The sequence below is a fragment of the Ptiloglossa arizonensis genome, chromosome 4 (genome assembly GCF_051014685.1).
Source record: "Ptiloglossa arizonensis isolate GNS036 chromosome 4, iyPtiAriz1_principal, whole genome shotgun sequence".
Taxonomy (NCBI): domain Eukaryota; kingdom Metazoa; phylum Arthropoda; class Insecta; order Hymenoptera; family Colletidae; genus Ptiloglossa; species Ptiloglossa arizonensis.
The window spans coordinates 9,276,093-9,304,006 of NC_135051.1; the positions used below are offsets into that span (position 1 = coordinate 9,276,093).

General features: G+C 49.8%; 3 protein-coding genes across 3 annotated transcripts in view; 1 reads left to right on the forward strand and 2 right to left on the reverse strand.

Annotated features, from left to right (window-relative positions):
* The first annotated feature begins 95 nt into the window (after positions 1-95).
* LOC143146412 (cilia- and flagella-associated protein 206) lies at positions 96-3,603 on the forward strand. Its single transcript, XM_076310691.1, has 13 exons — positions 96-248; positions 336-495; positions 557-737; positions 818-987; positions 1,066-1,279; positions 1,354-1,483; positions 1,563-1,670; positions 1,728-1,830; positions 1,926-1,993; positions 2,120-2,268; positions 2,332-2,430; positions 2,496-2,631; positions 2,711-3,603. The coding sequence occupies exons 1-13, from the start codon at positions 156-158 to the stop codon at positions 2,936-2,938; spliced, it is 1,839 nt and encodes a 612-aa protein (XP_076166806.1). The 5' UTR covers positions 96-155; the 3' UTR covers positions 2,939-3,603.
* Non2 (upstream activation factor subunit spp27 homolog Non2) lies at positions 3,053-7,039 on the reverse strand. The gene is made up of 5 exons (XM_076310689.1): positions 6,881-7,039; positions 5,397-5,487; positions 4,798-5,090; positions 4,472-4,716; positions 3,053-4,383 (listed from the first exon to the last, which is right to left on the reverse strand). Exons 1-5 carry the CDS (start codon positions 6,921-6,923, stop codon positions 4,267-4,269), a joined length of 789 nt encoding a protein of 262 aa, XP_076166804.1. The 5' UTR covers positions 6,924-7,039; the 3' UTR covers positions 3,053-4,266.
* Positions 7,040-7,144: 105 nt separating this feature from the next.
* Positions 7,145-27,914, reverse strand: part of LOC143146410 (uncharacterized) — a 148,509-nt gene continuing 127,739 nt past the window's right edge. The window contains exon 5 of the mRNA XM_076310690.1: positions 7,145-7,286. Coding sequence (XP_076166805.1) covers positions 7,171-7,286 — 116 coding nt within the window. The 3' untranslated portion in view covers positions 7,145-7,170. The remainder of the gene's footprint in view (positions 7,287-27,914) is intronic.

A 27,914-nucleotide genomic window follows, 5' to 3' on the forward strand; every position in this document is an offset into this window, starting at 1 on the left:
ACATAGAGAGATGACGTTGCAAATGTTGTCGTGGAGATTCATTTCTGTGCGATTGCTGAATATTGATCAAACGGCGAACGAAAACGAAACGCAGTCAGGTCACGAGAGTTTGAAATATTAAAAGTTGGATCAACAATTGCGTTTAAATTTCAACGATGGAGAATTTGCGAAGGGAATTGATAAAGAGAATAGTGAACGCGTGCAAACAAAACGACGTTCACGCGACCAAAGATTTAGCTTCCTTCATGGTAAGTAATCCACGAGGAATTTCAATTTCTTGTCAACCTAATTGTTAATATACTCTTTACGAGACAATGGTATGCTTTTGATCGCAGATTACGTTGTTCCAATTGAATCCCGTTTATGAAATTAAGACTGACGAGGAAAATGAACAAATTGTTCAAGCGATAACGGAGAAGATATGCAACCAGGATAAACCGAGTTTAACAACATTAAAGAATCAATTATACTTTGCGAAACACTACCACGATAGAGGTAAGAAAAATGTCTAAATTCATTTTCCGTGGATCGTTCATAGATTCCGTACCTCCTTAAGACGAGACCGTTAAGCGACACAGACTTCGTCTACATCAGAAAACCGGGCCAATGGTGGCGGAAATTTGCGAAACTGAGAAAATTGCTAGCAAACAAGAGCTCGAAAGACTGTATCAGAGAATGTTGGTAGTCGTTACAGTTCTGAGCGGTCTTGGAAACCCTACTGTACCGTCTGTGCTCAGGTAACACGTTTCGATGTGGAAATGACATAGAACTATGAATGTATCTTACCAATAGGTTGTAACAATTATATTCTGCGTAGAGAGGTCTCGGTGGCGTTCCAGAGCGTGTTCCAGCCCTCGGAACTGGAACCGTATGTGAAAATGTCGAAACGCGAGAAGGAGGAACAATTGATGGAACTGATGTGCATAGTTGCGGGAATACGTTTGTTCAACAGAGATTGCCAACGTGGTGGAGAAGGCATCGACGATCGTAAGTTCGTATTGCGATAACCGGAACGAATGACGCAACGGAAAGAAATCGATCGTTAACCATATAATGCCCTCGCAGTGCCGATTATTTTACAAGAGGCCACGAAAAAAACCCACGATTCCATCATGGAAATTCTGGAACGTTTGATGGCGAAGATTTACAAATTCACCGCGGTCGTAGACAAGGCGGTTCTTTTATCAGAGATAATACCGTTCGGTGTGTATACCGAAGAAAATGTACAGTGGGCTACACAGATGTTGGCGGCGTGTCGGCAACAGGAAATTTACGTCAGGTTGATTTTTCTTGTAGTATAATTCGACGCGTGCGTACGCTTCGGTAATTAATCGTCGATTTCTTTCGTCTCAGGAAACTGTTGAGCGATGCGGAGTGTAGCGACAAGGAGGTACAGACCCTTATGGAACGTCTTCAAGGGCGCCTCTTCAAGCTTCACGACACCGTAAGGTACAGAACAGCTATTCCCACTGTCCAAGTATACGTAAGCACGTGTTTCGTACATATTTTTTCAAGAGTTTCCCTCTTCGTAAAGACGATGTCACACTTTTGTATTTGTGTAGCCACAGTTTATCGATTTGGCGGATATATGGATGGGACTTCAGGACGAAGTGATTATACAGAGCAGTATCAACCACTTTCTCTGGGAATTGCAAAGTCTGAGTGTAAAGGTAATTATTAAACGTGTGTCCGTCTAGAGTGCGTTGATCGTTAAATGAATATCGTAGGCCGTGAACGTGTACGACGAAACGATCTTGAACGATATGTTGTCTGACGAAGAAGTACTCACGGACGCTGAGAGATTGGAACGATCTATGGGCAAATTAATAAGTAACGAAACGATCAAATAAATACGGTATCGCGACGACCGTGTCGGAAAATTGCACGTGGTGTATCAATTAAATGGTCATGGTCTCTGTTTGCAGCCGAATGCGGTGAATGCACCCTTTACCACCCCAACACTGTCAAGGACTTCGAGAACATAAATCTAGAGGTAAGATTACGCACGATAGAGCGAAATCGATGTTTGCAGAGAGCACCCAAGTTCACGTTGAACGTGACTTCCCTAGGTTAATTAATTCACTTTCTCTCTCTCTCTCTCTCTCTCTTTCTCTTGTAGTTCCTAGGATTTTGCGCGTGGACGTTCGTTCTCGGGAAAGGGGCGCTGATCCCGGGAAATCCAAACAACGGAGTAGCCAAGTGGAAGGGAAAATATTATGTGTTCAGTTCGGTGACTGCAGCGAAGAAATTCGGGGATGATCCAGACAGGTAGCTTCGACGAATGTAGAGATTTGGAACGGATGGTGTATAATTATTCATCATCGTCGATAGATACGTTTACGAGGCCCTCGATTTCATACGGAACCATCTGGAGTACGTGTATTTGCTTCAATTGTACGACGATGTCCGAGCACTGAAAGCACAAGCGGCGTAAGTATTTAGATATAAGTGTAATACATCGGGACTGGTGAGATATTAACGTCACGATTGGCAAGGGTATCGGAGGAAGGACCCCAATTGAAGATTTGCCAGAATCAAACAGTTCAAACGGATGTCCATATTCTTCCATCGTTTATCGATAAAAACTACTCTTCGAATATCTGGGAACTGAGGCGAAGAGCGTTGCATTTGGTCAGTAACGTCGATTAAAGATAAACACCCGAGAAGGGAGAATGTTATTGGTTTTTATTTATTTTTTTTTTCTTTCTAGGCAAGCATAAGTCAATGTGCAACACGCAGTACGCAAACACACAAGTCGAACTTCCGATACGGTGTTTACGTACAAGCTGCTCCGCCGAGAGACAGAGAAGTACAAACGAGGAGAGATAATTATACGAATACAAAGAAACTTTTAACTTACATATTTGGCCTGCGAGGAAGACGCGATGACAATCAACACGTTTTGTCTTTCTTGGAAAACCAGCTCGAGCATTTGTGAATTTTCAAATGTAGAGAGGTTTCCATTAATCTCGAGGGACGAGAATCGGATAGAAGAGGATATTGAGGACCATTCGCCAGGAAATGAATGTACAAATGGCACTCTTAAAAAAAATGAAAGCAATATCTTTTAATGATGTTCTCAAATACATTTACGAAATATCAGGGCACAAACCGCACTTCCTTTCCTTTAGAAAACAAACTGATATTATAATTTGTCATTCTGTGTACACACGTTTCGTTTTTATCTGTACTGTAATGTTTCCTCTCGTTATCGTCAAATGTTTGCAATGATTTCTTTCTTCGTCGTGGCTTTCATCGATTTAGGCCAGCGTTCATTAATTTATATTCAAAATACAAGAATTTTTCCATACACCGAGGCATGGACATCCGTACCCAGGATCAATTCCGTGCCTCGCGCAGTAAACTTCTTATTTTCTATACTTCAACATCGCGCAGTGCTGCACATACTGTGATTTTTAATATGCATACATCGTACCTTCACTGAATACCATTACATCTTAAGATTTTTTACACCAAGAAACCTATATTACGACAATAATTAGTAATTACACGATAATACAATTAAATTTCGCTTAGTAATAATTTCAGTGTGTAATGTAGCTATTATACAGAAGAGGTACAGGATGTTGATTTTTTCCGCATCGTCTTTCTCTTTATTTTTACCGCACTTTTATCTAACTTTACCACATATTTTTTTTCTCTCGTTTGTTGACAAAATCACTTTAAAATAATTTAAAGCACTTTCTGTTTCTCAAATTTTATTGCCACAATGGGGCACACGGTATTTTCATGCTCGGTGAAAAGGGCTGTTTACGAGAACCACCAGGCAAACGATAAAACGTTAATTCTGTATATGTTGACTTAAAACCAGCTTACTGACTATCGGCCATTTTAATGTTTCCCACATTTCGAAATTATCCCCAACGTCCATGGTACCGGCTCTACCTTTTCGTATCGACGTTGACCGAATCTACACGGATCCTCTACTTGTGGGTCATCATTTGCGTACGCATTATTCCGAGGCAGCCATCGACAGTGTTAACGAGCCGTGCTTTTAATAATGCCCATAAATTAAGGTGCTACAATGCAAACGTTTAGTGGGACGAAGCGGCTACCATGGACAACAGAGTACGTCGGAATGGTGTAAACATGGCAAAGTTTTAAGTCGCAAGAAACATGTCGTGTGTTTGTATGTATATGTATTTATGTACGTATCGTGTGAGAAAGATGGAGAGATGCACTTTGCACCTTGGAATATGTTATACAATGTTTATAACCTGTTAGAGATCGTGGTTCAGGGATGATTTAATCTACAAAGTGATTTTTGAGGTACTTCATCATACCAAAAGTTCTGAAACGTTTTACTCCAATTACTTTCATTAATTCGTCATCGCAGATTGCAAACTGCTTATTCTTAGGATCCTGTAAAACAGCAGTATATATTAAATATCCATTTTCTAAAGTATAACAAGTACATTATAAAGAAATATGTAAAGTCTATAATACTTACATAAAGATTCCTTTCTTTGATAATACTCCAGACTTTTTTTACGACTTCGTGCCGAGCCATTTGCTCAGCACCAACTACGGCAGCAAGTTCTGGAGACAATGTGATGGGACGAGTATAGCCACCCTTACCTTTACCACCACCACCCTTCTTTGCTCCACCACCACCTTGAGCCTTCTTGTTCTTACCCCAATCTTCGTCGCTGTCGCTATCACTACCCTTCTTCTTGCCTTTCTTTCCAGGCTTATCTAACATAAATTACATACAAATTTATAGAGAAAAAAATTTATAGACAGAAATAAATTTTTTAATACATTTCGTGTTCGTACTTTTCTTGGGCGCAGCTTTTGGTTTCTTTGGGCTATACTCCTCGTCACTAGCATCGTCGTCACTGGCACTTTCTTCATCATCGGAGGATCCCTTTTTACGTTTATTGATTGCCTTCTTCGCAGGACTTCTCTTGGCTGGCTTCTTTTCTTCTTCTTCTTCCTCCTCCTCTGACCCTTCCTCCTCCTCCTCCTCTCCTTCTTCAGATTCTTCGCTAGCAGTGTTCTTCTTCTTTTTTACTCCTACTTGCTTCTCGTGTAAACACTGCATGACTAAAGTGTCTACTTCCTTTTTCCTACAGATAGTTTACACATTTTTATTAGTACAGAATTCGTATCACGTATTGTAAGAAAAATAAGTTTATTCGAAAAACAAATGTCGAAAGAGGAACGAGGTGGTAACTTAAAGAATCAGTTCCACGCAGATATCCTTCGTTTTTATCTAGGATACAGATGGACTGCTCATAAGTTGTTTAAACTGTACGAGTGCCTGCTGCATCCAAACAATATTTAATTTTATTTCAAAGTCAAATAATTTTCTCAACAAGGGAATTGTAACGTTTGAATAATCGTGGAAAGTGGTAATTTCAATCGGGTCTTACCTTTCTGAGAGATCTATGTCGAGTTTTCCTTCAATTTGTAGCCTTACTTTCTTAGCAGACATAGTAGTAAGGTCGGCATCTTTGAGGATAGCTACAAGAAAAAAAAAGCTTTGCACTATACGTAAACAATTTGTTTGCCATTTGGACAGTACATAGAGGTACATTTATAAACACATGGAAAATTTATTGTCAAAAAGTATGAGTTTCAAATTACATTTATATATACTCTATAAATACATGTATAAAGTTGTGCAGAGTATGGGGAAGGGGGGGAGGGGGAGAAAGAGAAAGAGAAAGAGAGAGAGAGAGAGAGAGAGAGAGAGAGAGAGAGAAATGTGTTCAGTAAGAATTGGTAAAGTAGATTTCGTTGTTGGATTTATGAATTGTTTTTCAAAAATAAAAACTAGGAACGCAATACATCGGCTAGAATCTGGGGCAATGTGGTTTCCCGCGTTGGAAGCCTAGTAAATATTGAGCGCAAATGGCGGCTATTCGTTGGTGCCGGTCTCCGATTATCCGTGCACCAGGAAGAAAAAAATTTCTGAAAGTAATACTCGCGGTGAAAATTTAGCACGTAGTTCTCGCTCGTGAAACTGTCTTCTTTGCATTGACCGATCGATCGTGGCGATGCATCGAGTCGTAGAACGGCGTAAAATCGCTAAAGTTCGCTGCGTGCAAACACGAGAGAAGTGCGACTCAATCGGTGATGTTACAGTTAATTCGTACGACAATCTGAAGAGATTAATGACGTCGAAGGAGAACTCCGCGAACAGATAAAAAGTTTAACGGACGATTGTAAGCATTCGGTAGCATTCGTGACGGCGGGAAAAGACATGACGAACGAATATTCTCGGCAACGATGTGCCCAGAAACTACGAGCGTAACGAACGAATAAAATTCGATAAACGAGGCTATAACTGAATTGGTATAATAAAAATAAGTGAAAATAAAATTCGTGGAAATATTGTGTAAAACGAGGCCACGGTCCATCTCGAGATCGCTTTTCTCGGTGTAAAAGTCGTTGAACATTAGAGAAAGAGGCGAGATACGAAGCATGCGATGGCTTCTGGCGCGCGCCACCACAGCCAGACGCGTCACACAACGTATACTAATGGGACAAGGACGGGGAAAGCGTTCGTTTGTAGAAAATCGAGGGAAAATCGTCAGTTTTCCAAGGCATCGAAAAATTTTGTCGAAAAATCAGGAACAATTTGTACGAAATAATAATCCGATACAATGTCTCGATAATGCGGTACATTGGTGGAAACACAATGTTGTATCACGATTGCAATGGCCGGCGTGGGGCACGCCACTTCGTCGCATACGTGCGCGCTAAGTCGTCACGTCGCAAGAGCAAAGAGCCCGATTTCCTACATATTCCTACTCGCGAAGGCGCGAATAATTCGCGACACGCGCGATTACGAGTTTAGTTTTACGATAATCGGAGGCCGTGGTTCGGTAAATCGAAGGATATCGTCACTTACCGGTGATCTCCTTGCGAAGTTCTTCGTTCGAAATATCAGCCATGGTCGTGCTTCTCGTTGTGCGTACTGCTGCCAACTGAACCTATGCCGGCTGCGGACTCCCGTAGCGTCCGTTGGTACAGTCACGTTGAACACCGTACCGATATACGTTGGACATACGAAACTTTAAAAACGGATAACTCGTTGGGGATAGGTTAAAACGGAATACTATATACACCAAATTGTGTTAGTTTTTTACGAACTACAAGTTTCTCATGACGCCCCACTCGTAATTTTGCGATCGAACGATCCTATTCTGATGTTCCGCTAACACGTTCGCAGAGGCCTCTTGATTTCGACTGTACTGCAAGCGACCGCTCGTGGCTGCCGGTGGCGTCTACGGTACAGTCGACTCGTACACCTAGCGCTGTTTCTTCCAGAAAATATATTTTCAATAATCCATAACGTCGTTCCACAAGGTTTAAGGGTTATATTATATACACCAAATCGGGTCAGTTTTTTTTTCTCTACAAGTTTCTCATGACGCCCCATGCGTAATATTGCGATTTAAAGGACCGAAATATGATTTTTCACAATCCTTTGGCCGATTTGATCAGATCGGACTGTACAAAGCGACCACTCCGGGATTCGTAGCGTCAAGCATATAGTCGCATCATATGACAATCAGTATACATTCTACAGATATGCTTGAAAAAAAAAAAACTGGTTTATTAAATGTTGATCACGATTCCAGTTTCGTGACAACGAACCACGCTTGACAGGTGTCGTTGTTGATAAAATTACAGATATTCCTGTTCTGCATCGTTTGTATCATCTACATCATCAACTTCATTATCTTTATCTATAACAATTCCTACTGTTCTGTTTACGAAAGGAGGAATTTCGTGTGTCGCGAGACACGACGACATCAAAGGTTCCATTGTTCCCTAATATACGAGGAATGCGTGTAGGAAAAATGTATTTATCGTATCTAAAAATTGATACATTCACGTATAATTGCATCCAATTAGTGCGATATTTTAATAGGCCGCGACTGTCGAACCGACTACTCGGTTTCTTCCTCGCTTTAGTGGTACAGTAACGTTCAACACGTTCGAAAGGATGGCTGCAATATACGATCTTTGGAAATTGATAACTTCCTAACCGTTGACTGTAGAAGGATACTGTATTCACATAATCGTGTTAGTTTTTTACGAGGAAAATATTTCTCAGGAAGCGCCTTGCTCGATTTTATCATCCGACGCATCCAGCGAGAAGTTACGGTGTCTCCGTCGCGAATACTTTTGGCACTGGCTGTATCTAATGTGGCAGGTTCGTTGGAAGACGAATTTCTCGGTAAAATTTCATACAAATTTATTTCGGAAACTCGATCACAATAGTTTGAAAATTTTTTCGAAACGATCTACGTATTTAATTTCTTTTATTTTAACTTGTAAAATATATTTACTGATGACACGTCGGAACGCAGTGCCGCCACGGGTGTTTGAACATTTTAATATGGCGGTTTCATTTTTCGCGGATTCACCTCGAGTCCTTGGCTCATCGTCAACGATTGCATTCACTATTCTACGGCAATGAAGAATTTCACATCGGTATAGGACACTGCGATAACTTTACGCAAATATTATGTGTACAAATGCAAAGTTTTCGAACGTAAAATGCCAATAATACGAACTTTTGCTAAAAATATATGGTTTTCCCACTCAATCTTTAGTCTACTTCCGGTGCATCGACATCGTTTGTTTTGCGACGTGAAATTATTACCGTACAACTACCAGAGATTGTCAAATATTCCTCTACGTATTACGGTAACCATTTTTAACTAACTCTCGAGTCATTTGTTCTTTGTTTATAATGTACGCAAGGAAGGTCACAGTTGTCGACTTGTCTCGGAAATATTGATATTTTCGGACTACAGTCGAGGCCGTGGCGCCATCTAGCGACGGCACTACGTACTATCGTTTCACTGGCGGGTAAAAGCAACGCAACGAGAATGGCGGGAGATTCTAAATCGGGTCGATACGCAATAGAACTCGTAAAAGAAATATTCGTTACTTTGTTACGTTCAACGATGAATTGTACCGTGGAAACGCGAGTCGTTGGAAATTTGTAAATAATAAAGAGGAAATTGTTGCAACGGGTACGCGTAATGAGCAAACATCGAAGAAGATTGCCTATCGCCGCGAAAAAGAAAAGACTACGATAGGTGAGAAAAAATTTGTAATATTTTTCGTTTACAATCCGATCGTTTTCGCATCGATAAAAGAGATCGAAATATCGATTGCGTATATTTATTTTCCATTCGTTCCTTACCATTCCCGTTGTCACTTTGAACGTTATCGATTCAGACTGGAATAAGAATTCAGAACTGGTAGGTAACTGTTGGAATTACTACGGTCGATACACGATCGTAACATTTTTGCGTACGTTTACCGACTTTTGCTATTTCGATCGACAAAGTTCACACCTTTGTTCGCAGAGGGCGCCCGAATGCATTACCCTCCACCGAGTCGACAAGTTGATTCGCGCGAGCTTCGTTACGGTCACGTACCGCACGTGCGGGCGAATGGCGAGACGTTTGGAGAGACCGCCACAGATGTCGCACCAATGCAGAGGAGCTATTTTCTATGAATTTTACGTTACAGAACACGTGTGGTGGGACGGACTTATAGTGGTGTTATCATTGCTATTTGGTTGTACCATGACCTCCTTTTACGTGGCTCATACGATGGCGTACTAACCGAATGTGAAAACATTCGGCCTCGAGAACTGAATGGAAGCGATTTATTCGCTGCGGATCGGTCGACGGAGATCACACGAGCGATTCAATTAACAATACCGGCCGAACGAACGAATCGGCCGGGAGATTTTCGATGGAAATCGTTCCCTACGTTTCGTAATCGAAGCTCCCGAATTTTCCTACGCTTTCCCAGAGGAAATGCGAAACCGATGAACGTCCAACAAACTCGAATCGACGACCGCGACCGTTGTATTACCAAAGTGTCCAACATCGATGTTTACGCTTTTTAAGAAAACATCCAGAGTTTCCGAAAAGTCTCCGAGCCGGACTCGTTTCCCTTCGAAACGCACGCGAGTATCGTTGCTATTCCGTGGCATTCGATAGCGTTTCTGAAACGTTGCCGTGCAATCCACGTTGCACAGAGCCACGCACGCACACAGTTGCGCGAGGCGTGAATTTTCGATGGATATCGTGCGTGCGCGTGTTGCCCGCGCGTGTGTACGTCCACGTACGAATTCGAGGCGGGCACACAGGCGCGCGCACACCACGGGCGTGCGTGAATGGACAGAGAGACATCCGAATGATTTCTTGCGTCACGTGTGTTGGTCTCGCGTGTTTGGTGTGCGTGCTCCCACCACGTGGCCGCGTACGTTGCACACTGGCTGCTCGAACGCACACCGAGTCAGAGTCGGTGTGTACGCGCGAGAAAGGCGACACACGCACGTCTCGAATGTCCCCGCGCGCGTCTCGCGCCGTTTCTCTCTCTTACCAGCGTCGTTTATATACGAACGTCTAGCGGCTCGTCACGTGTACGTGTCAAAATCAATATTTGGCGTTACTAGGTTATGATAACACTGCACCGTGTCGACGACGCTCGTGTGTCTTACGTACATAGCGACGCGGGTGGTTCGCGCGTGTAATCTCGTATCCCCCGTGAAATTTCTCGTCGTCCTCCGTTCGTTGTTATCGTTGTTGTCGTTTCGCGCGAGCTTCGCTTGGACGGAACTCGCCTCCCTGGTAGGGGGAATCCAAGAAAGAGCAATGTCGTTGCACCGACCGAAAATTTCTCGAGACCGGTTTCGTTCCTCGGTGTGCGCGTGCGCGCGCGTTCCGCGGCGATCTTGATATCACCGCTCGGAACTATGGTTCACAATTAATCGTTCGCGCACCGCGCGTACGAATCAATTTCGTCGGAGCACCGTGGAAAAACAAACGGAACCGAAGGGGCCCCCGCGTAAATTGCAGAAAACGTACTCGGACGGCCAATGAATTTTAATACCCGCGTAATTATCCTCGTAATCTGATGCAACCCTGTAACTTTCCAGTCGAATCGGTCTCGTTCTATCCCAGCTACTTGGCATTCCGCGTTTCCGCCGCGCTTTCGTTACCCCAAGAAGCGCGGCAGGAATGTTGTGCTTACTTAGCTCGTCGAGTGGATCCCGTCCTCGGAGGAATACCGGCACAACAGGTGTACACCGCTCTACATAATGCACAGAGGAGATTTTCAGCACCGCGAGCCGGCCAACTCGAGAGACATTCGACAACTCGTGGCCTCGCGAGCGCCTAACGACACTGTACTCGATACAACCACGTCCTTCGACCCCGATACGAGTTCTCTCGGTTATTTCTCCGTTTGCGTTCGACTCGCTCTCGATCCAACCGACCGATCCTTCGAAAAACGACCGGTTCACGGTGAATACAGTATCGAATCTCGGAAAATTCGCTCGTTCGACGATTACTCGACGATTACTCGACGATTACTCGACGATTACTCGACGATTACTCGACGAGGAGGACTCTCTTCGTCGTTCGGTGTCGACTAACCTAACCCAAGACCTTCGCGGTGCAGATTGCTTGGATTTTCACCGTTTCGAAGGAGCAGGAGAGGGTAGGTATTCGCTTCGGGTGGAAAATTATTCGAGCGGAGGGATCGGGTACATTACACGAGTAATGTTGCGTTTTCGAGTTCTTTCTCCGCGCCAAAATAGCATTGTCCGAGGTTCCGGCGGGCTCGTTTGTCCTCCGCTACGGTTTAATTACCATTTTAGCGAAACAAAGCCGACGTTTTTCTATCAACGGCGTTGCAGGACTTCGTACGGTTTGCGTTTAATCCCGTCGGACGAGCACTTTTAATTACTCGATGAGGGGGAAAAACGAGAAGAAAAACAGATTTATCGTCCTTAATATACTAGTTTTATTCGTTTATCCTTTCATGCTTTCAGCGAGTACACGTCAGTCTGTTTGTCATGTTCGTTGCTTGTTTCTCTTTCCCTTCTCTTTCCCCCGCGTCGTCCCTCTCTACCCGTTCCCTTCCCCTCTCCACGGCAGACCAGAGAGACAATTCCTGCTCGGACAATTTTCCACGCATGGACTGCCAGGTTTTTTTTTTTTTTTACCCGACGTCCACGCCTATCTTCCGGTAGAACGATTCGGGGGCAGACGAGGAGACTCCGGACCCAACCCCTCCTTCGGGGGATTTTTCCCAATTCGCTCGCGAGGGACACGAGAGACACCGAGAGACATCCGCGCGTCTTAGCGAGGATCCAACACGGACCCGTAACGAGGGAACCGGATCGGGACGAAAAAGGAGTCGATCTTTCCGTTTCTCGAGTCCGTTGAGGTCTTCTGGATAATCGAATAGAAAATTGAAACTTTGAACGTCTCGAAGACGAAAGCTTTGGCTCCTCTACCGAATCTCGTCAACGAAGCAGCGCTCGGTAACGATCGTAGGAACGGACGGTTTAAATTTAGAAAGTCTTTCTCTCGGTCTTCTACCCCCGTCGAGACGTCGAGCATCGTATCGCGTCATCGACGTCGTTCGACGAGTATGGATTTATCTCCGTGGAGAATCATTCCCGTTGTGCGTTCCGCGAACGAAACTAACGAGTATTTACCGATAGACGGAACCGATAGGAAAAATAAATTACAGCCGATAACGGAATTAGAAGGTACGAGTGGTCGGTCGCGTTGTTCGAAAAGGCGCGGTACGACGGGAACGGAAGCGGGCGAGGTGGACCAACGGGCCGTAATTTATTTTTACGCGTCTCGGGCGACCGTTACGATTTAATTAAACGAAAAAGTGTTCCGCGGCGATGCGTCGCGGCGCTTCGACACCGGTCGATTTTACGCGTCGCGAAAAACGACGCGAAAATAGCGAGGCTCTCTCCCGTAAATCGTGGTCTATTTAATTAGCTCTTCCAGCGGCGAGCTCTCGGTAAATATTTTGCTTTATCGTTGCGCCCACATGCGCCCGTATACTTCGATTATAACGCGGAACGGACGTAACGAACGGTGTTTTGACAGTAACACGAATATCGTGGAAACGAACCGTGTCGGTTGCGAGCCGTTTCGAGCGTAACGCGTCGATGCACCGGCTCTCGCGATTTCAATCCTTGGAAAAACGCGCGCGGGACGACCAGCCACGGGAACGACCCTATCCAACCGAACGAAACCAAATAGAAAAATTATAGCGCGGCCAACTTTTCACGCGAAGAATCTTTGATCGCGCTCCTCGCGAGCTTTCCTCGGGACCGGGACGTTTCCAAGAAACATCCTCCTCGAAAACCTATCCACCGCGCGAACCAATTTCCTCGCGATTAATTTCCTCCGGATTTACTTACGAGCCGCGGCACGATGCGCGATCCAGTTGTCAAAGCTCGAGAAACGTCTCGATCTACTCAGAATTCTACCGACGAGCAAGCCTAACGCGACACTTTATTATTTTGCAAATCCTTGTAATCTCGAAATCAACGACAGTCGAACGATCGCGAGTTTACCCCGAAGTAACCTACCAACGGTTCCGCGTTTAGAAACTTTGGAATTCGATGCGAGAAAGGAGGTATCCTAATTTCGGGGGTGTCGGTGCAGGAGCGATGCACTCGGGTGCAACGCGCGCGGACGGTATGCATCTATCTTGTCTTCTGTCGCAACAGATGCCTGTTGCAACGCGGCCCGGGCGACGCTGCCACGTTTTCGGCGGTCCTGCGCGGAGCCCACCGTCTTCTTTTTCCCCGCTCCTCGGGGAGCTTCCTTTCTCTTCGGGAAAACGGTTTTCGCCCTTTTTCACCACGCGATCGGACATTGACCCTTCGCCGGCGTGGCCGAGGGGTGGAAAACACGGGGCTCCGCGAGCAGAAGGGACGAGACGGATGTTTCGCAGTTCCTTTTTATCGATTGCCGCGTACCGTTACTTTCAGATTCCGGGACGCTCCTCTCGTTATCGCCCGCCCGTAACAGTCGATCGAGCCAGTTACGCTCGAACCGCCCTTGCTTCCTACGGTGACATCCGCCGAGGAACGTCCTCCGACGCCCCCACCCTTCGAATCGCACCGAGAAGGGACTCGAATCGAAAAGCTCGCGCGATAAACGTACCCGAAATCGATCTTTCTCGATCGAGAACTTCTTTTACGCGGTGTCGCGAAGTATCGGTTTGGCTATCGATCAACGAGAGAACTCGGAACTGTTTTTGTTGCAAAGTTCAGATTATAATATCTAGTTTGTTATAATATGCATCTCGCGTATCTAGTAGTACAGTTAACGTATATGTAAGAATACAAAGTTCGAAGAAATGCGTATACGGTGATACGTGTCGTGTGATCTTTCTGACTCTGGAACTCGACTAAAAAAGAAAAGTCGAAAAAGAAAAACGACCAAACCATTGACCGCGTGGCGGACGACCCCTCCGCGCCGATACGGAGAGAGTTCTTAAAACTGACATTGACGTCTGGTCTTAAGATCGTTGTTGCATTCGCTCCGATAGTTTTTATTCGGTAGGTTTCGGTAACCGAAGACGAAACTCTTGGAAAGCGTTCGAGATGGTTCTTATTTTTTCTTCTCCTCCGTTTCGTTTCCGTCGGTTAAACGATTTCGCGGTGGGAAATTCCATAGGATCGGGTCTTTTGTCGTCGGCGAGGTGAGCGCTCCTCGAGAATTTCCTCGCGCGAAACGAATTTAGAAAGTTTCCAGATTTTCCAGCGACGCTTTCGGGCAATCCGTGGCAAACTTCCACCACCGATTCCCCGCTCGGACGTCTCTCTTCGCGCAACCGACCCGTCTCGACGTATTTTTCCACGCCGGACGATGTTCCTCGACGAATAATTTACCTCTCGAGAATTCCCCGTGCGATCTTTCGAAACTGTCTCACCGTTCGTATCCTTCCGGCGGTCGCGGGATTTTCTCGATCGAATCGTTGCAGAGCCGCGCGCTAGTCGCGTTGTTTCGCGATCGATCCCGTTCGAGCGGAATAATCGCGACCGGGGCGGAAATCGCTTCTCCCATCCCCCTGTTCCAGTTCGTTGTCATCGAGAGACCCAATTTCGAGGGAAACGTCGCGTCGAATCGTTCCGCCGCGAGTCCTCGAACGTCCCGGTTCGCCCCCTTTCGGCCCCTCCTCGAGCCCAGCGAGGAAATTCGGCGCGCCTCGTAACGGAGGAGACGCGAAAAGAGAAAAGACCGACTCGTCCCCTCTCGCGTAATTAAGGACCGAGAGGGTCGGTGGTCTCACCGTGGGGACGGGGGGCAGCGGTAGATCGATCGGGTTCGTCGCGTATAAACGGCCGGTGCGGTGCATCCCCCGTGTAACCGGTGGACCGTGAACCTGTGTACGGCTGAACACGCGCGCACGTGGCCAGTTGTTCGCGGCAGATTACGAGACGAGAAACCTGGCCCGCAGAAGGCCCGAGAATTCGCGGGATGAAGGGTTCTCACGCTCGATCCCGAACCTACCCTAAATCCATTAGAACGAGGACGAGGAAGACACACCCTTGGAAGGAAGCTGGTTCGGGCGGACTGTTGGCTGGGCAACCTAGGACACCTCTGTCTTCTCCGGTTCCCTCTTCCTCTTCCTCCACACCGCGCGGATATCTTGTTTCCTCGCCGGCGGAGGGCTCGGGCCCTGAGACGACACCCCGCGCGCGGACCACGTTGCTCGATGTGTCTCGGTGGTGGGAGAGAAAGGGCCCGGTCTTCTCGAGAGAGAAACCGAAAGGTGGACCGCGAATCCTCTACGCATGAGAGAGAGAGAGAGAGAGAGAGAGGGGAGAGTGTAAGCGCGAGGGAGACCGCGACGACGTTACGTCGCTGCACCGGGGGTGGAAGCGAGAAAAGGAGAGCGAACGAGACAGTGAGAGGCGGCAACGCCCATTTTTTGATAAGCTAGTTACTCGCCGGCAGGCTAGCAGCTCTCGCGAAGGGCGAGAGGGTGGCTCGGTCGGCGGCGGCGGCGGCGGTGGCGGCGGTGGCGGCGGCAGGAGGTTGAGGCCGAGGAGGTGGCGTAGGAGGTGGTGGAGAAAGAAGGGTGGGTACGGCGGGTGTCGGGTTCTACGGAGATCAATAACTGCATAAAAATAAAGTGAGGCTCTGGCCCGCTACCTTTAACCCACCGCCCCTTCCGAGTTCTCCACCTTCACCTTTTCCTCCGCCGCCCAGCCCGCCCGCGCCTAGACGCCCGACGGCTTCGTTCGTTCTCCTTCCTTCGCTGCCCCTTCCGACCCCCTCCCACCTTCTTCGCCGCCTCCTCCTCCTCTTCCTCTTCCTTCTCCAGCACCCCCAGTCCTGCTCCCGCAACGCTCCCGATCTCCTACGCAGCAACGTCTTTGCCGTGCCCTGCCACCCACTCCCACTCCCACCGCCACCGGCACCGGCACCGGCACCGGCACCGGCAACCCCCGTTCCTCTCCTTTACCGTCCCATCCACCTTTACCTCCGATCCCCGTGCCCTCGCGCGCGTTCCTCCTCCGCCTCTCGTCGCCCAGCCGTGCGCCACCGATGAGGATCCGGAGGTTATTGCCTGTATTTTCTTAAGGGATGAATTTTCCGCGAGGACCGCCACGGCTACGGGTGGCCGTTGCTACCGCCGACAACGGCCGCCCCCGTACCACCCGTCGTACGATCTCCCCGCCGGCCCCTGACCCCGCGCTCGCTCGCTCCCTCCTTTTCGCTCCTTTTCTTTTCCCTCTTTCTCTCCGTCCTTCCGTCCTGCACCGTGCAGGGTTGGGGGCAGTTCGCTTCCGATGTACGCGATACGCCAAGTTTCCGGGATGTTCTCCGGGGAACGTCCGACGGGGGCTGATCAATTTCGCGATGGAGATGCATCTACCTGGCCGCGTCGAGCGTTGTTCGTGGACGCGCGGATGTTACCAACACCATCGGGTCGCGTACCGAGAGGGAAGAAAAAAATATTGCTATTTTTCACCGCGTTTCTCGATCCACCGTCCAGGGGAGAATATTTCGCACGGAGAAGCGAAAGGAACGTCCAAACGCGCTCCTAGGGGGTCCGCGAGGAGGAGGAAATATTTCACCCCGTCCCGAGGAGGAACGAGACCCGCTCTCGAGTACGGTGACGCGGTTTTCGGAGCGGAGTGTTTTTCCAGAGAGGCCCGTCTCCGAACTCGTTCCCCGGAGGGACGAAATTCAGGCCCCCCGTGACTCGAGGGGCCCCCGCGAGGGATCGAGTCCCTCGACGGTAGTTTTTCGAATCCGCGGAAGCAACGGGCGCGCTCGCTCCCGTTGGAAAACCGCGCGGTCGGCAAGAGCGGGACAAAAGCCGCACGAGAGGGGGAATTACGATTCCGTGTATTTCGAGAGCAACAAGTACTTACAGTCCCTTTGTGGAGCACGCTACGGCTGGAGAGACATCGAAGGGAGCGGAGAACAAAGTTGCAACGAGCGCGCAACTCGGCGCGGAACTCGCCGATCTATATAATTCACGAGTGGCGGTCGTTTAGGCGCGGATCGGACGAGGCGGCGATCGTTTTTTGCACATCCGGCAATTCGCGAAACAAAAACACGAAACCGCACCGCGGTGGTGGCTTTTCGAACAAACTTGCGGGACGTCGCGACCCGAGTCGTTGTCGTAACCAATTCCCCGAAGCGAATTTCGCTAATGAGTTTTGTTAAGGGACTTTTAATGAGGGCCGATGTTCTCGCGGCGCTCAAAAATGTATCCCCGGAAAAATTCGCCGATCTCGAGTAATTCTGGCCTAGGAGGGGGGCCCGAGATTGTCCGACCGCCCCCCCCCCCCCCCCCCCGCGCCCTCTCCACCGCGAGCAGACGATAATTAAACCGGGCGAAACCGTTCTCCGAGTCTCCGGTTATACCCCTAACGACAGCAATCGCGGCTAACGCCGATGGTACGTGGGTCCTTTGCTAAACGATCCGACGTTTTCGTCGAGTTTCGACTCCCAGGGGCCGCGAGTTCCGAGGGGGGATGGGGAAAATGCCACGCGCGGAGGAGCCTCCTCGAAAACCCACCCTCCTCTCCTACCCGGTGGATCTTTTTCTTTCCACCGAGGCAAATGTGCAACGCGCCCTCCCTCGTGGAGGGAGCTCCTCGAAAACCCCCTTCCTCCGTGCACACCGAACCCCGTCCCCTAGCCTTGCCCGATTCTTTTTCCTCTTCTTTCGACCAAGACTCGCGGTGAATCTTTTCTTTCGACCGAGCCGGATACGCAACGTGGGAGGGGGGCCTCGTCGAAAACCCCCTTTCGACCGAGACAAACGTGTAACTCTTTCTTACCCTCTATCGGTGATTATTTGTTTTTTTCTTCTTTAGCAACGCGGACGCGTAACGTGCCCCCGCGGAGGGAGCTCGTTCAAAACCCCCTTCTTTCTCCTCTCCAACCGGTGGATTCTTTATTTTTTTTTCTATCGACCAAGGCGGATACGTAAGCTTTCCCAAAGAGGGGGGGTCGCGATTAATTTTCTTTTTTATTCTTCTAAAACCGACGTAACTCTTCCTTTCCCACCCCCGGTGATTCTTTCTCCCTCGAGCGAAGCACGACGCGTATCGCGCCCCCGCGAGGAGGAGGCTCGTCGAAAACTCTCCTCCCCGCCCCCCGGTTGTCGGATTCTTCCGTTTTCTTTTTTTTTTACCCTCTTTCTTCGAACCGAGGCAGATGTGTAACGCGCGTAGACGCATGCGACCTTCCCCTTTTTCGGGCCGGTATCGACCGCGAGGGGCGGACCACGGGTTTTCTTTTACGTACGAAAGCAATTTCGCAGGCCGCTGCTAGTAATTTAGTGGCGCGAATAAAGGCGCGCGCGGAGAGGAGAGGCCGAGAAAGGTGGAGGTAGGTGACCGTGCATCGCGGGCGAATAAGCGCACGCATCCTCCTCTGCGGAGCAAAGGGGGTCGCGGTCGAGCCACCCGCCGCCATATTAGGCCGAAGGTATGCGCCGAGCTGCGGTTTATTTCTCCGCCAGAGGGTGCCCGAGCGAGAACTGCCTCTTTACCGAATCTACCGATCGTTCGAACCTTCGATTTCACGAATCGGGTCCACGGTGAAATTCGGCCCGCGACGCCTACCACGGTGGCTACCTGGCTAACGAACCAACGAGCCGAGTAATCAATGGAACGGTATGCGCGCGTTTAGGGCCCTCGTCGGAGGAATTTATTCCTGGGGAAACTTAAAACCCTTTGTCGTCCGACGGTGGCTCGAAGCAGTGTTTCTCAAACTTTTCCGATCGCGGCCCACTTCGACGGGGCACGCAACTCACCGGGTACAGTCCCTGCGGTAAATCCTCCTTGTTGTCGACGAGTCGTACTTTGCCCCGAGTTGGCCAGCGTTACTTCCTACGGCTGAAATTGCGAATTAAAGAGCCTCTTTGTTGTCGGTGCACCGGATACACCGCCACGTGAATTAAAATCGAGGAGAAACCAGCCGAGGGACGCGCATGCGCCTGCGTCGACGAATCTTTTATCGGTAAGAAGACGTAGAAATTTTCGACCCTACGAAACGAGAACGCGACGCAACGGTCTGTCGTTAGGCCGCGGACCTCGACGATCTACAGGGTGTTTCAAAATTTATGCCACGACTCGTAAAGGGGCGAGATCGCTCGCGCGAAAACTCGCTCCGATTTTTTTTGCGTCGCGACGTAATTCTCCCAAGAATAATTTTTGTCGTAGAGTTCAGACTATAATATCTGGTTTATTGTAATATGCAGGGATCTCGCGTATCCAGTAGTATAGTTATTGTATATATAAGAATATAAAGTTCGAACGAATGCGTGTACAGTGATACGTCTTGATGTGAACGACGACAGTGTCGTGTGGTCTTTCTGACTCTGGACTTGGAACTCGACTAAAAAGAAAAATCAAAAGGAAAACGGCCAAACCATTGACCGCCAATACGGAGACAGTTCTTAAAACTGTCATCGATATCTGGCACCCTTAAGATCATTGTTGCATTCGTTCCAACAATTTTCTCTCCCGATCGAAAAACACTCTGGTATCGATGAATCTCCATCGTCGCTCCGTATTTTGTACTCATCGTTTCGGACGGATTCGAGACGACCCAGTTTCGAGTCGCGATCGACGATTCGGAACCACTCTGTATATCGGCTCGGTACTTAATCGCTGCAACGCTGTATCGTTTTACGTGCGTTTAGCCGTGGTTGCAATAATTCCAGTTTACCGTAATACGATTCTATACATTGCAAGTCCACCGAGCGAAGCAATGGGAATATCCGCAACGCGTTCCCTCTATACCGGGAAAACTAAACCCTCGAAGGAGGTGTAAAGAGCGTTCGAAACGCAAGGGACGTTGCAAAACTGGGAAAAAGAGCGTCCGGTTGGTTCGCGTCTACCGCGTTGTTGCAAAGGTGATCGCCCCGTGGAAAATTATCGTACCGTTTTACCACGATTCGGATCGTGAAATTTATTCGACGAATGGAACTTTAAAGCGTTCAACAGCGATAGGTAAAAAAAAGTTTCCTTTTTCACGCGTAGCTGTTTACTTCGCGGCGAGTACGAGCAGAGTATACAGAAGAGATTAACCCCCTGTAATCCGAGTTCTCTTTTTACCCGGGAGCACGGAGCAATTGCAAGACGCATTGATTTGCATACGAAACTCGAATCTCCGTTAAGCGGAGGGTCAACGAAGGAACAAACGTCGAATATTTTCAACGAGAACTGTACCGTGCTTGTTCGCGATTTTGTACGAACGCGAACTCGAATAGGATCCATTTACCTCCGGATAACGGTACCTAATCGTCTCTCGGCGATCCAATTTTCTCGATAACGGTAACAAAAAATTAAACAACCCGAGCACATTCGCTCGGGAATGAATCACGAAGCGCGAGGCCGAAGCAATTTTTGGTATCGCGATCCACGAGGAGTCGAGAGAAAGCCTCTCGATCGCGGCGCGCTTTTTCAGCCGGCTGAACGTCTCTTCTGGAAGGGGTTGCTCGTCCCCTTAGAGGGGGCGGGGATATTCGATTTGGTCGATGTCGAGGAGGGAACCGCCCGAAGGTAGGGAGGGAGGGGGATTGATTACCTGGGACAATTGTGCGGCAGGATATCGCGTGCGCTGCAAGTTGAAATTTCGAGTAGATCGATCGATCTTTTGGGGGGTGAGCGAGCCCGAGGGGGCGAGAGTCACGGACAAGGGTGAACGAGTCCTTCGAAACGCGTTCCCGGTTCGAAGGATGTCCCTCGACAGGGGGTGGGGTGGGGGGGTCAGCGGGGACGGAGGTGCTCGATTTCGGGGCCGTGGGGGGTCGACGTTGCGCGCGCCCGAGGACTCGTAAAAGTAATTTAAATTGACTACTTTAAAGCGGTACTCGCGTTCTTAATTAACTTCCACGGAATTAAGTGGACCTAGCGGGAAAGTTAAGAGAAGGATATTTCAGATCACTAGGGATTGCTCGGGCAGTGTCGGTAATTATACCGAAACTCTCGGGGAAAGGGGACCGGGCACAGAGACCGGCTGCAACTTTCCGCGTTATAGCGCACCGACGCTCCCGACGCTCACGGCGCTCCCGACGACCGTCGCGACGCTTGTCGCTCATAAAATTGATATATCCCGAGTCGATTTGCTTAACCCTCGAGTCTATCTCGCGCGAGACGATCGAGTTCTTCGAGTTCGATTTCGTAATCATCCAAAGTCTCCCGTACGTTGATCAACGAGAGGACGCAACGAGTGTTTGGCCGATTGAATTTTTACGATGCTACTTCCCTCGTGGAAATAGAAATTAAGACGATCGATCGTTTGTTTAAATATTTAAACATCGCGTGCCGCGATAAATAAAACATTGCGAAAGAAAGGCACGCGTTACACCCGCTGTTTCGATCTTGGCGTATCGTTCGGCTCTTGCGAAAAACTTCTTCGAGACACCCGTTCGATAACGCTCGAGGAAGGAATTGAATAATTTGTCGCAACTGGCGCAAACTTTAAAGCAAGGATCTCGCGATAAAAAAATTGGAAAATCGTCGCGGAAGCAGGGGCCTCTCCGTCCGAAAAATGTGTGTCGTCGCGCCGGTGGGTATAATCGCGGTAGAAATTTTTCAACCCTCCCTCCGGCGGGACAAGTGGGTTCTCGAAAGGGCTAAGAAGGAAAGAGGGGTCTCGACGCCCCTACGTCTACGTACGCCGCTCGTACATAAATCACGTAGTAGGGGTAGGTCAGTGCGGGTTATCCTTGGAGGGTTGAAAGTTTCAGGGGAGAAGGGGGCGGCCCGCACCGCTCGAGACACGCAAATTTAGGGTGGGTCGTCCCTCCGTGAGTCGCACACGTTTCGCGTGAATTTCTCTGGCTCGTACGCGTCTCTCCCGGAGACGGGCGAACAACCCCGTGTAAAAGAAAACGGAAAAAAACTCGCACGAATTTCACGAAATTCAAATACGCGCGTACGCAATCACCGGACGAAAAATCGCACAATCGAGGTCTTTCGAGTATCGTCCCGGTCGTCCGTAACCGAGCTACGCGCGTCTTTATAGTCGGGAAGAGGTCAACGACCTATGGCGACAGAGCCGAGCGGAGATAGTCCAACGATTACGAAACGAAAAATTGATTTCAGAGGCGTCTCGAGGTAGAATCTCTGCTATCCAAATTTGCGTACGACTGGCTACTCGAAATACAACGCGTGGAACAATGTTCTAGGTATCCAGCGATCTTTGTTCGGGTACAATGCGACCTTCGATTCCCTCCAGATGTCGTATTCTCGAGCGCGTACGGTACATCCTCTCGCTTGGTTTCGCGAGCAGGCAAGAAAGACTCGCGCTCCGAGTTCCTCGGGAAATTCTACGGGAGATTCGGAGCGATCTCTCGCGTCGAGACAGCGGGGGATGAATTTTTTCCGGCGATATCCACCCTCTCCCCGAGCATCGAGCGATTCGGAGGAACGAGTGCCCGTCCTGGACGAGCCAACGGGCCCGGGCTAGCTCCGGATGAGTTCTTGATTGCCGAGCGAAGAAAAAGAACCGCTTCCCCGTCCTCGCCCCCGCCCCCGCCCCCGCTGCGCGTCGATGCCGCGGAGGAGAAAAAAAAGGTGTACCGATACAGGTCGTTGAACAACACCCTGCAGAGCCCTAACCCGGAAGCAAAAGCGCCGCGTAGGCATCCGCACGGTTGGATAACAAATCGGCCATGGCTCTAGACAATAAAACTTTTCCTCGACGAACTTTTCTAGTACGCCATTGATAATCCTCTCTCCTCGCGGAGCCGCGAGGCGGGGGACGGTCGGGGGACGGCCGGGGGACGAGGTTCGCCTGGAGGGGGTGAGGGCGAACCGACCACGTTTCGTTCCCCGTTGCAATTCGATCGACCGACGGGGGCTCTACTTCGAGGGGTCTCGAAGAATTCTTCGATCCGAACCGGTGAGCGAAGAGACACCGTGGAAACTTTCGGACACCGCCGGGGGTGGGTTTCAACGCGCTCCGGCGACCGGAACAATACGCTCGGGGGACGGAGAAACAGGTTTCAGGTGGGTCGGGGATCGATAGGCGCGAGTCACGGCTCGATGTTTAACATTCGTTTCGATACGACAGTGCGCCGACGATTCGTCACGCGCTACCTGCGCCCCCTTTGCCCTCTATACCGGAGGGGGGTTAACGGAGAATTTCCAAGAGAACGAAAGTGGTTCTCGCGAGGCAAGTTTCGCTGAACTTTCGGTGCCGTGAATCGAAAGAGGTGCTCGAAACCTACCCCCTCCGCGAGCCTGCCGAACAGGGGGATGTAAATTTTCATTTTTCAAGGCTCTCGAATCCCCTGCCCCCTCCCCTCCCACCACTCGGTCTTTTTCAATGCGCTTTGCCCCCCTCTCCGGGAAGCGGGACGATGGTCATTGAATCGCTATGTTTCACTTTATTACGCGACGTAAATGCACGCGCATCGACGAGCAACATTTTTTTTTTTTCTCTTTCTCTCTTTCTTTTTTTCTGGTTTTTTTTTTTTTCTTTTTTATTCCCTCCCTCGACGCGGCGCGGCGCGGCGCTTCGCTCGTGAATTTTCGTAACGGGCGCCCCTTTGATATCGTTCATTCAACTTTTCCCGATCTCCCCATAAAAAATCCCGGGGGCGTAGCGGGCGTTTGTTGCCCGCCGACATAAACTGTTGCGTTAATGGAGACTAGCGGGAACCTGCGCCGCGCGACAACCCCCTGCAAACCCTCCCCACACCCCCCGGAGTCGCTGCCCGCGATAAATACCTCCCGCGCGTCCTGAGATTCCCCGCCACCCCCCGTGGTAGCCGACTTCGTTCTCGAACCAAGATTTGGATCGTTCGCAGGGGGTGCGGGACCCCCGAGTTTGGAAAAGTATCGCGAAACTTTCGAGAAAGTTCTCCGGGAGGCGATTTCGATCGTTCGAAAATGTTGTTTCTTTCCCGAGATGACGGGGGCCGATCGAGGGGGGCACCACGGGGGTATTAATAACGTAAAGGTCGCGAGGAAATTAGTACGAAAGGATGAAAGATTGAACCCGGGGGGTCGCGAGACCGGAGTTCACCCGACGTCCTCGTTTTCTCTCTCTCTGTTTCCGCGAGTCGTTATCCTGGGACAGGAGGAACCCCAAGGACCACGAGGAGGGTGGTGGTGGGCGACGGTGGTGGTGGGCCGGTGAAAAAAAATCCCCTGGACGAGGAAGTGGCGCGCGAGAAAGCGCGATGGAGAGGGAAGACGACCTCCCGCCCCCCTCGTCGTGGGTGTAAGCGGGAAATACTCGGGGGGGGTAGAGACGGTTGAAGAAAAAGGGAGAAGAAGGGTGACGCGGCGCGGGGCGAAACGGAGGGAGGGGGAGGACGGCTCGGCGCGGTGGCAGAGAGCGAGGAGACAGAGGGACGGTTCTGAAAGGGGGTTGCAATGCGAGTGCAATACTTTTCCGTGAGACGGCACCAGTGTCGTCGGCCCTGAGGGGTGGGTTCGGGCTGGACTGGGGGTGTGCGTGGGGTCAACGACCGCAGTTGGGGTGGCTTCCCCCTACCTGCCACCCCCGCACACCTACTACCTTCTCCCTCCTCCGAGCGAGTTCCTCTTCCTCCAGTCAAGCCCCCCGTCCTCCTCCCACTGCTCCTCCTCCTCCACCTCCTCCTCCTCCTCCACCTTCTACACTCCCCTACGCGCTGTACGCCAGGCCACGTTGCGGTAGGCGGGAGGTTGGGGCAGGTTAGGCTTAGCTTAGGGTTCAATATCGGGGAAAACACGGGCTTTTATTTGATCGCTCGCTACGTTTCTCTGCCCTCTACTCTGCCTACGCGGGACAGAGAACGAGCGAAAAGAAAGACCGCCGAGTGGGACGGAGATCGCGGTGCAGATGAAGGGAGATGTTTATCGAAAGAGAGAGAGAAAGAGACCGTGCATGCGTGCGTGCATGCGTGCGTGCGTGCATGCGTGCGTGCGTGCATGCGTGCGTGCACGCATTGGTTCCGTACTTCTACGATCCTCTGAATACACCCTGGCCAGAAAGGGGGTTGCATTTACGTCGACCGCGTGCGCGGCACGGGGCAAAAGGTCGGCATAATTCATCGGAAAATTTGAAATTCGGTTTTATCGCCAACCGGTCGTGCGTTGTCTTCCTCCGAGCCCTTTTCCCTTCCGCTCTCGAGCAGGGTGTTTTTTTTTTTTATTTCTCCTTTTCCTCCTACTCGAAAGCCCGCGCGTCGGTGGGGTAAATAAATTCAAACCGGGAAATCGCGGTTACTCGCGTACTTTCTTGGTACGCGGGATTGAAACGCGCGAGGGGGTTCCCCGGATCGCGTTTCGGGGTCGATTCCATCCTGGTACGAGCTTCTCCAACCCCGAGCTTCGACGTTGAGGGATTTTTTCCGAAACGTCAAAGGAACGGATCCTCCTCCCAGCTCGTTTCCGTCGTTGTTTCAATCGCTACGAAGGATCCAGACGCGCCTCGACGAAACAAGTCTTTCACGGACCGTTGCCCGCTACAATGTTAATTACTTCCTCTCGAAACGATCCCTCGACGTTCCTCCTTCTTTCGAATTGCCGTAATGAAACGTTTAAGGGACCTCGTTTCCCACCGACCGTTCGATCGCCGGTTCGCAACCAACTGTCGATCGATGGGGGAATTATTCGTTAACGGTGCTCCTTCGTTCTTAACTCCTTCGAAAAACGAACCTCGCCGAACCGATACGCGTAACACCGTCTTCGCGGTTTCCAAGTACCATTTTCCTCGCGAAGAGACGACAGACGGGGAAAGCGAAAGTTTGAAACTTTCTCCGAGTTTCCAAGAGCGAGTTCTATCTTTTAATTTCGTTCGGCGCGAGAGGAAAATCAACGTACAGCGGTGTCGGTTGTTCAAGACCGAAAAGAAATAGAAAGGTTTTATTTTTTCGACGTTTCTAGGATCCTCCGGCGCGAGAGAACCCTTCGAATCGGAGAAGTGGAGGGTCCACTGGCGCCGGGACAGGGAGATCGACCATCTTCGCGTTCGACGTTCTTCGCGGTCCGGTTGCTGGTTTCACGGCGTCGGCTGGGAACACCGTGACCACAGGGTGCCTCCCCGTTATCTTTAATTGACAGTCGAGTAACAAATGACGGAGTGTTCGCGAAGCGTTCGCTATCCTCTCCCGAGGAGCCAAGATTCGTTCGATCGATGATCCAATATCGCGAAAGCGTTCGAGAAGGACGGAACTCTGGAACCTGACCTAGAATCCCCACCTACGCGTCCCAAGTATCAACGAACTCTTCTTCGAAAGACACGAAAGAGATCAAAGAAGCGAGAAGTGGCCATAACAGGTATCGGAGTAGGTCGCAACGTGATGCAACGAACGCAAGGATGGCCACTGATCGCCTAATCCTGCTCCACGAGGAAATTTAGCTCTCTACTCGAAGACAATACCCGGAGGAAAGAAAGTACACGATCCACTTGGATTCGTTAGGACGGACGAACAATTAACAAGTTGGAAAATAGCATCTCCCCGATCCAAAGTATTTTCCGACCGTTCGGTTTCTTATTCGCGCGAGTTCCACCTAATCACTGTCCAGATCGCCCTCCCTTACGGACAAGGGGCATTCGATCGAAAAAGAAACCCCCGAGCGGGACATTGGCCGCAAGATTTCACCGCGACGTCCAAAGAAGAGTGGAGCAGGATGCGCCTGCTTGGAAACGGAACGAATTAATCGATGTCGAATGATGGGTTCGTCCGGGGGTGGGGCGGGGACTGAAAGAAAAAAAGGACAGACGATTGGAGAAGTCGCGGAAGAGAGAGAAAGAGAGGGCAAAACGCGAGAAGAAAGAGGAGAAGCAAAGATGCGGCGAGAGGTGACGGGAAAGGGCAAAGGACGCGAAAGGGGCAGACGGATTTGTGGAACAAAGGGGGTGAAAAAGGAGCCGTAGTCAGGGGTGGAAGAACGCTGAGCTGCCAATCAGTCATTAATTAGAAACTACTCGAAAGTTACGCACCCCACGGACAGAGAAGGAGAGAGAGAGAGAGAGAGAGAGAGAGAGAGGGTACTGGTGACGAAGGATCAGGGGGCAGGGGCAAACATCGTCCTCCATTTTGGAGGGGCTTTCGTAAAATTTGACAGCAATTGGAAGCTCGTGTATTAATCGCCCTTAAATGCCCACAGTGCGACAAAAGTGTTCACGAACCTTCAAAAATTGCTGGTTACTCTGACGTGGACGAAACTCGAACAAATAAAAATAAAGCCGTAAACAATTTCGCAGAGTGGACTCGGAAGTTATGGAAGGAAAGTTTCACGGTCAGCCAGGTCCGAGGCTGGTAAAATTTCCAGGATGGTCCGCTCGACGAGGGGAACCCCCGGTTCTCGGTCCCTCCTTATTCACGTTCAATTTTCGGGGGTTTCCCTGGTAATCCTCCGTAGCGGGATTACCACCGACCCCGAACGCGGATCGTTTCCATAACCAGGTTGCGTAATTCGTTCCACGGGCGGACAATGACGTTGCGTAACGCCGTTTCATCGATCGTTGTCAATTGTAATGCGTTAATAAGGGAACCGCGTACGACTCTGCGCTCGGTATCGCGAACGGGCACGGAAACGCGCCGATGAGAGGGAGCTTGTCCCGGAAACGTAATCCGCGAGGGCGAACCGGCCGAGTAGA

Coding starts and splice junctions, on each gene's coding strand:
- Non2 (XM_076310689.1), bottom strand. CDS start 6,923: ATGGCTGATATTTCGAACGAAGAACTTCGCAAGGAGATCACCG. Junction 5,488..6,880: donor ACTTCGCAAGGAGATCACCG/GTAAGTGACGAT, acceptor TTTTTCTTGTAG/CTATCCTCAAAGATGCCGAC. Junction 5,091..5,396: donor GACATAGATCTCTCAGAAAG/GTAAGACCCGAT, acceptor AACTATCTGTAG/GAAAAAGGAAGTAGACACTT.
- LOC143146412 (XM_076310691.1), top strand. CDS start 156: ATGGAGAATTTGCGAAGGGAATTGATAAAGAGAATAGTGAACGCGTGC. Junction 1,280..1,353: donor CAACAGGAAATTTACGTCAG/GTTGATTTTTCT, acceptor CTTTCGTCTCAG/GAAACTGTTGAGCGATGCGG. Junction 1,831..1,925: donor ATCTATGGGCAAATTAATAA/GTAACGAAACGA, acceptor CTCTGTTTGCAG/CCGAATGCGGTGAATGCACC.